This window comes from Austrofundulus limnaeus, unplaced genomic scaffold (genome assembly GCF_001266775.1).
Source record: "Austrofundulus limnaeus strain Quisiro unplaced genomic scaffold, Austrofundulus_limnaeus-1.0 Scaffold68, whole genome shotgun sequence".
Taxonomy (NCBI): Eukaryota; Metazoa; Chordata; class Actinopteri; order Cyprinodontiformes; family Rivulidae; genus Austrofundulus; species Austrofundulus limnaeus.
In genome coordinates this window covers 1,776,135-1,785,353 of record NW_013952470.1, presented here as the reverse complement: position 1 = coordinate 1,785,353, position 9,219 = coordinate 1,776,135, and the positions used below count along the sequence as shown (strand labels likewise).

General features: G+C 38.0%; 1 protein-coding gene across 1 annotated transcript in view; it reads right to left on the bottom strand.

Annotated features, from left to right (window-relative positions):
- gabra2b (gamma-aminobutyric acid type A receptor subunit alpha2b) overlaps nucleotides 1–9,219 on the bottom strand; it is a gene marked incomplete in the record, with an annotated part of 66,658 nt that overhangs the window by 54,312 nt on the left and 3,127 nt on the right. The window contains 1 exon segment of the mRNA XM_014010404.1: nucleotides 4,896–5,011. Within this exon segment, the coding sequence (XP_013865858.1) occupies nucleotides 4,896–5,011 (116 nt within the window).

Genomic DNA, 9,219 nt, shown 5'->3' with positions numbered 1-9,219 from the left:
TGTGTGTGTGTGTGTGTGTGTGTGTGTGTGTGTGTGTGTGCATTGTGCGAGTTGGTCCTCGGGTGAGACAGATGCTCTGTATTTCTGCACCATGCTCATCGCGCTCCTCTGTTGGCTAATAAAGGAATCTGGATGTGAATACTCAGGCACGTTTTCTATTTATTGACCAAAGTTTCAAAGATTTAAATGTTTATCTTTATTACACGTATATTGATTAAAATGAACACAAACACTGGTTTGCGATTGTTTATTACTTAATGCATCACAATATTACATTATCATTCTTAGAAAGAACAACCACTGCATTTTGTAACAATCGCTACAAAATGTAATAACATTATTACATAATGCGGCTGCCAGTTTTACAAAAAGTGTTGAAGACTATTACATTTTGTGTCAATTATTACATAATCCAGTTCTAGTGCTGGTTTATTACATTTAGAAGCCCAATTTTATTACATTATTGCATATTGCGGCGTTACATGCGTGCTTAGCATAGACCATATGTTGATGCCGAGCAGCTGAACATATGTTTGTCTGAGCAGTGTGTCTATAGTCTTAAATAGTTAGCAGACTATGCTCAACATACATTTGTCCAGTAACATACATGGTTGGTTGAGAAAACACCACTAAACTAAACACGCAATGGTGTTGTGCAAAAATGTCATTAGGTTTATGTCAAGATCTTTGTCTTTTGTTTAGTCATTTATTCTGTAATTGGTTCTGTTCTACGTTTTTCTGATCAGTCGGTTCAGCTTGTATCCTGTTTCTGCTACACCCTCCTGCCCCTGCTCTGCTTTTGTGCGCAGGTGTTTGCATATTTGCCTGATGATGAGTCCTGTCTTTTTGATACTTCGATTTTGTTCCTTCTTATCAAGCTGGCATTGTGATCCTGTCTGGCTCATAAGTTTGTTTGATTATCTGTTTTTGGCTCATTGTAAGTTTTTTGTTGTTGTTGTTGTTGGTTTTCTAGTTTTTGCAGCCATGACAGCTTTTCGTTTGTAGTCTGTTACAGTTTTTCTTAATTGCTACTATACTAAACCCTCTTAACTTAAACAAATGCTTTAGTGCCCTAAACCCATTTATTGAAATGGCCACCCTTTTGGCAGAACCTTAAGCACTTTCCAGCAGAGGTGGAAAAAGTACTAAAATAATATGGCCAAGTAATTTTACTCAAGTACAAGTAAAAGTTCCTGTGTAAAAATCTACTCAAATAAAAGTAAATCATTAAAAATTTACTTTAAGTAAAAGTTAGTTACTTTTGCAGAGCAGGAGGTATTTCAAGTATGATGCACGGAGGATAAGAACAAGAAGGTTATTTTTTGAGCTCTTAAATGAAAAGTCTTATATCCATCTATACATTTTCTTTTACCCTCTTTCCTTTATAGGTCACAAAGAGCTGGTACCTGTCTCCAGCAGACCTGAACAGGTCTCCAGTCCATCACAGGGACATATAGAGACAAATGAGACAAATAACCGTACCCTGTCACTCACGACATGTGACAGTTTAGATTTACTTTTTAACCTAACATGCATGTTTTTGATCTGCAAAAGGAAACTGGGGAACCAGCAGGAAACCCACTTGTGTCCTGCTCTAGATTAAGATTATAGTTCATTCTTGTAGCTCACAGATTTAAGATGACATAACCTTGTGCTCAGTCAGTGTGTAACAGAGAGCTGGACTACAAAGTGAAGGCAACAGTGCTATGGCAAGACATTTTGCCATGCAATTGGCTTTGTCTAACTATCTGTAATTAAATTCTAGATATCTAAAAATAAGTTTTGACTAGCAATAATTACATTAGCGAAGTACTTGGGGTCAACTATTCATGAAAATGGAGAGTTAATGAATAAGAGGCACCTAGAACAACGTGGCTACAAGTAATAGAGGGTCACAAAACCGTTGTCTCCCCAAGAGAATTGGGAGTGTGGTAAAAAGGAGACCAAAAAAAGCAAATCAACCAAGCAAAACAAATCTATTTCAATCAAATAAGTAATTCTATGGTGGCAGACAGGTGCAAGCACTGCAAAAAATAATAAAATAAAATAAAATTGTGCAAATTAAAAATGCTGCGTTCATAAAATTGACTTCAAGTTAGAAAATTTTGCAAACTTCAAAATACGCAAACATAAAAAACTAATGCAATAATTTTCAAAGAAAAACTAATTATTTATTCTAAAAACTGACTGCATGCTGGCTGTAGCACTCTGGCTGTAGCCCCGATGCTCTCACCATATATATGTATTAGCTCAGAGCTACACATTCTCCTCTCGTCACTGAGGTCCTCCATCCACATGACAGAGAGGGGAACACAAAAATGTCTCAGCCTGCAACTGAAAATATGGATGGAGGACCTCAGTTTAGCTTGTTTGTCACACTAGCACCAAGCTAATACATGTAAGGCAATATAGTGTCAGTGCTAACGCGAGGCTAACAGGCTAAGCTGAGGTTCTTCTTCCATGAAGCAGCTCTGTTGTCCTCCATCCATATTTTCAGTTCCAGGCTGAGTCATTTCTACCTTCTCCTCTCTGTCAACGCTCTCTGGTTTCATTTAAAAGAGTCATCATCAGATTTTATCCAAGATTAACCTTCAGGGTGGATATAGCTCGCTAGCAGCCTCGCACCGAGGACCTATCCASGTCATCATTTACCCAGAATGCTTTGTGTGTAAATAAAATGGCTCCGTCCATATTAAAATATATTTTAAAAAATTTACAAAACTAAACAGCCCACAGTATTTTTACAGTGTTTATTTTATAGTTAAAATATATGTTTATCAAATAAAGTCTAATGTTACAACTAATTGGGGATCCATTTAAAGACAAATGTCACTGTTTCCAGTGATTTTTACGCCAAATCTTACCAGCATTCAACTAGACCCTTCATAATTCCCAAAGAAAATAAGATGAAGCTGCTGATTGCTGAGGGATGCACAAATACAGGATTTAATAAATTTGCTGCTTTATCGTACATCCAGTTCAACAGGCTGAGCTTGAGAAGGGACTCTATTCCACATGACAGCTTTAGCTCTGGGCTGATGGCCTAAAGAGTTTGAAATTTAAAATGCACCAAATCCTGAGGGAGGAGCTCAGCTCTGGGGTGAGGGGCCAGCTGGAAATGCGATGCCAAGTACGCAAGTGATGGGAGTAGTGAGGTAGAACAGAAAAGCTCTTATGTGCACAGGAGACCCTTGTTTACAGTACTGAAAAGCAAAATGATGCCTTCTGTAGGGCTTATGTAGTCCTTTGTGTTTGCATAGATTGAAATGTTATACTTCAGACAATCTGAGAAACCAATGGACTACAGGATACTCAAAGGATCACATCATATTGTGTTATACAGATGTAAAATAATACTCAAATTTTTAAGTTGGCAAATTTACCAATCTGAGTATAACACATTGCTATAAAACGATTTTAAAAATATGCAGTGGTGGGCAGCGCTAGCACAAAAATTAGCTCCGCAATTTCTAAAGCGCTTATGAATAGTTTTAAGTCCGCAACTTCAAAAAGGCTTATGCCATAGAAAAACTAGCAGAAGCTAATTTTAAAACACAAGTTCAATTTGACACTTACTAACTGGCAACAATTCATGTACAATATAAGTACAACACTGCCAACTAGCGGTGTATGAATCCTTGTACAGTTTAATCTTATAAGTGCCGATTGCTGGGGATGTGATTTCATGAAACAGACCTTGGGCTCCTGGTGTAAAAATTAAAAAAATTGTTGAGGATTGCTAGCTTGGCTGCTTCTTTGTCTTTTTCTTTTGTTTGTTGTAGATTTTTCATTAAAGAAGCATCAATAAAGCAATTTTAAAACTGTTTATTGGAAAACTGAAGCGATGCATTCTGGGTACATGACGGATTTGATTTGTGACGGGAAATGAAAGTTTTCCTTGTAGTTGCTCCAGTTGACCACTAGATGTCTGTCTAACCCCGTTGGCGGATTGCTTCGACCAATTACGTCAAGTATTGAGCTCCAGCGTTTAAACTTTTTTATTTAAAAAGGAGCTCCAATTGTAAAGTAAAATAAATCAATACATATAAAATTTTAGTATGGATTACAAACGTTTAGTGTTTTTACTGGGACAGGGAGTTCTTAACATTGCCTTCCTGCTACGTAAGCAGACACAAATCATTGTGGGAAATGAGAACCGTGACCAAGAGCAACAGTCAGCAAGGATGTATACCTTCTCAATAAGTGTGTTTATCTGGGAGGGGTGCTGCTGGATAGATCACATGTGTTGTGATTCATTGACAGCCATACCTTCAACTGTTCAAGATAATGATGACTGGTAGATAATTAGTAATTAGCAGTACTGCATTTAATTTTACAAAGCGCAAATTCACTTATGAATTATAAAAATAAGTAAGACCGCTAAAGCGCAAACAAAATATTTAGGTCCGCAATTACGGATTTGCGCTCTAGCGGACTGGTGCCCACCACTGAAAATATGTAATATCTCTTTGAAAAAACATCAGCCTTTTTTCCCTTATATAGCTTTACGATCATAAAGTACAAACTGAATCACAAAGTCTGACACAGTGTCTTTTCCTCCCGATCACATTCTGCAGAGTTTGCTACCAAAAATACCCAGCATTTGTGGGGTTTGATATTGTCACTTTGTTCACTGTTACTTCCCAGGAAGTGGACTGAATGTTACATAATCTCAGTTTCACACACCGAGAATGTTTATGAGTCTATTCTTCAGGGGATTGCTGCCAAAGGGTACCGTTACTATGAACGCTGTTAAATGAAGTGTTCTCTTAAAAATGAGCTGTCAGCCGTTAAAAGGAGACACGTGCAGTTTCATAACAGCAAGTACATGTTGTATGAAGCTGTACAAATAGCACCTGGACATGTGCACATTTGGAAATGACATATTTCCTCACCTCCAAGACCAGGCCGTAGACGATTGTCGTACCCATCCAGCAGTCTGTCCAGGATGCGTGTGAACAGTGTGATGTTGGTTTTGAAATCATCAGATGCAGCATCGGCACTCACTGATCTAGTCGGCAGACAAACAAGACACAACAACATCACACAATCAGCAAATGAAAACAATCAATTATCCATCCATCTGTCAGTCCATCCATCAATCCATTTTCTCTACCCACTTTAATTTTCTGGGTTGCAAGGAGCTAGTGCCTATTTTCATTGCACAAGAGGCAGAGGGCACCCGAGACAGGTTGCAAGTCCATCACAAAGCCACTTAGAGACTAACAAGACAGACAACCATTCACCCTGTAACTCACTCCTAAAGTTTGAATATGCATGTATGTTATTGGGCTGTGGGAAGAAGCTGACTTGAATTATCACATTTTTAAATGTATTTTAGCTTTCTTTTCCATAGTTTCAGCTATAAAAAAGCAAAGGTCTCATTAGCTTGTTAAACATGCCCACACAAGCTTACACATACACAGTGTTACTCATGATGGCTGACCCAGTTGAAGGCACAACATTACAGAGCTAATCTGATATAAAACTAAAACACAATATTTAAATATGATCGGTGCAGAGATTCATGATAAATAAATACAGCTAAGGTCTCATATTAAAGGATTTAATCGTCAATACAGACATCCTCATCTCTGAAAGAGTGACCGCTGGCCTCATTTACAGGCCAGCGGACACTCTTTCAGAGATGAGGATGTTCTCATTCTTGATAGAGAGGAACGTTGGCTTGAGAGAGGAGTAAAAGAAGCCATTTTTGTGAAGAAAGACCGTCCGTCATTAAACAGAGGTGGAGGCCTCCGTTTTCAGTTGTCCCCCTCCTACAGCGCGGCCATTGCCAGTATCACTCCACCCCCTGTTAACAATAAGTATTAATTAGGTGTCAACAATAGCCATGTGATGTGAGTATCAGTCACATGGAAGCAGGGCTTAAAAGCCTGAATTTTGCCTGAAACTCTCAGACTGAAAAAGTCTCTTGGAGAAGAGACAAAACGTTTCATTAGAGAAGAACCCGTCCAGAAGACCTATACAATTTTTTCTTTTTGATTTTTTACCTGGATTACTGAGATGCATCAGGACACCCCTGAGTTGGATCCAAAAGCACATTGGAACCAAAAATGGAGACACATTTAGTTGAAACTAAACTGATGAGAACCACTTATAGGCACACCGATGAGCTCAGCAGATGCTCTAGCAAACTGGCCCTCAAACAGACCTTATAAAAACTCCCCATCATGCAACAGTTCTGTGCACACAAAGTTGACAGGATGCTGGAAACGACATGAGCCAAAGTTGACATACATAAACGGACTTGGACATGGTCATAACTGCTTTGCAGTTTTATTGAATTTAATTTTGGTGGCCATTTTGGATTTTTCAATTAGAATTAAGAATCTGTTGGGCGTTGTGCTCAAATACCACCACACTAAATTTCAGCTTAACATCTTGAAAAAATATATGAAGTTATAATATTTTACCTTTTCTGCTTAGATGGTCTTTTTGGAGTTTTGATTTGAACTCAGTCTATTAGGAATTGCTTTCAGGCATCAATACACCAATTTTTAGCTAGTGGTAAAATATCTGAATTATAGTCTTTGAAATTAGCTGTGGTGGCCTTCTTGATTTTTTTATTTGCATACAGATTTAGTTGAAGTTTTATTTTTGGCTGCTATTGTACCAATCTTTAACTTTAAGTGTCTAAAATTAACTGAAATATATCTCTTTTGCAAATTAGCATTAGCCCTTAGCTGAAAATTGAGATTTCAAAATGTAATTTTGCTCGTAGCTACCACCAGTCAAAATATGAGCTCATTGGGCCTCATGCAAAAACATGTTCATATTCTGATCCTAAATTTCTCTTATTTTTGTTCGTACAAAGGGTTCGTACAAACATGTCACGTCAGATTCAACAAACTCTTCTATCTTCAGGAAAAGTGTGTAAATGAGCTGCGTAAACATGATGAATTCCACCTGTTCGTGTCCAGCTGCTCGTGCACGCTGAGAGGTGATTAGCATAATTACCACCCCAAAAACACCATATAAGGCTATGTTTCCTGCCTCAGATATCAGGAAGAGTCCATACATGAAAATGACAGCGAAAAGTAAAAAGAAGAACTTTATGAGTTCGGAGATTGAAGTCCGTCTGTCAGAGATACAGAAAAGAAAATCTGTCATTTTTAGCAGTGTAAGCTGTGAAATTAAAGGAGCTGCTTAAAGGAATGAACTGTGCTCTTAATGTCGTGTCTTCTGTGGGTTGTATACAGTCACAGAAATAAAAATCTAAATCATATTCATCTCTCTCTAGTCCTACTCCGGTTTTCCTTTGGTCAAATTAATTTAAGTGTAAACAACTGTGTTACTGTTTTCATTTATTCAGAAGAAGAGCAGTCGCGCACCGCTACCCCCGCCCCCACCCCCCGCCACAAGTGTTGGATGCGTTTCTGAAAAAAAAGCATTTTAAAATGTCTCCAAACTTCAGTAAACTTCATTTAAATATTGTAGTGTTATACAACAGCATTAATAGCCAATGTAATTTCATTTAATCATTTTATGTCGTTAGTCTACATTATTCCATTTAAAATTATAACTCTAATTCAAACAGAATGACCTTTTGTCAACATAATTATAGAGTGTGATTTCTTTTCAACTCAAAATATCTTCAAACTAATTAAATATAAAGTTATTAATGAAGAAAATCAGTCTGGATAACAGCAGACTGACTCCTCGTAAAATATACGACAGGTCTGGACCACTCGTGAATTTTGTTCGTATCTGAAAAAAATCTTAGAAAACGAAAACATTGGTGAATGCCACAAATTCTCCTAAATCACTCGTACGCACAACTTAAGAACAAATCTGTGCATACGAACGGTTCTTGCATGAGGCCCAATGTTTCAAAAAATGGCTTTATCTTCATCTTCATTTTCTTCCACTTATCCAGGGTCAGGTCTCGGGGGCAGCAGCCTAAGCAGAGAGACCCAGACTTCCCTCTCCTCAGCCACTTGAACCAGCTCATCCAGGGGAATCCCAAGGTGTTCCCAGGCCAGCCGAGAAACACAGTCCCTCCAGTGTGTCCTGGGTCTTGCTCTGGGCCTCCTCCCAGTGGGACGTGCCCAGAACACCTCACCAGGGAGGTGTTCAGCCAGATGAACCACCTCAACTGGCTGTTATAACTATTTGAAATTAGCTTTGGTGGCCATCTTAGATCTTGTATTTCCATTCAGATATTGTTAAAGAGTGTTCTCGGCTCTCGTTGTGTATTTAATGGCTGAATTATAGTGCTTTGTCAAATTTGCTTTAGCGGTTAGCTTAAGTTGGGACTAGCAATCATTCTTGGCTACATCACAAAACATTTCAGCTCAACAAGTCTTAAAATGGCTGAATTACAGGTGTTTAAAATGAGCTGTGATGGCTCGCTTGTCATGATTCTTGTTTTATGGTTCTTTTTATTAAAATTTTCAGGCTGTTTCATTATTTGTGGTGGGCAGCACTAATCTAAAAATTAGTTCCACTATCCCTAAAACACTAACTCGAATATTTAGGTCCCCTAATTCTAAAGCACTAACACACTGAAAGTTTTAGCAAAAGCTAAGTCTAAAGCACTAAAATAACCCAGTTGATCCATGGAACATTCTTCAACAGACAACATGAGTCACATATTGCTCTCTTTAGACTATCATTGACATTCCACAGCTGTATTTGAGTTCTTATATTGTCACCTAGTGGATAAGTGACACACATATGAACAAAATGTGTGACAGTTTTCACCCTCAGCTATTAATATTAACATTGATCAATAACATTTATAGACCTCAGTTAGTGCTTCTAAATTTAGTCTATAAAATTAGCAAGTGCTAATCCACTAATAAATTTTAAAATTGGAAAAAGCCCTAAAGCACTAATCAGGAAATTAGTTCCCCTTTTGGTGCTTTAGTGCTTTAGGGGAACTGTGCCCACCACTGTGTACCCTTATGTTTTATTTTCTCATCAGTGTGCATTGCCAATGCAATGCACACTATTGTGATTCTTTTCCCATCCAAGTCATCTCAACTTTGCCATGCTTCTCCTCCTGCATACTTTGTCCTAGAGCTGCCATTGTAATTTATATCTGTAAAGCTCCTGTGCCAAATGATGGCTATGCCTTTTGGTGCCTGTAAAATTTATTGTTTTTGAAATATTAATGTTTAATAAATTATAATGACAGTCAATGGAGCCTTGCATTGGTCCAATACTGCCCCCTGCTGCATCTACACAATATGGTGC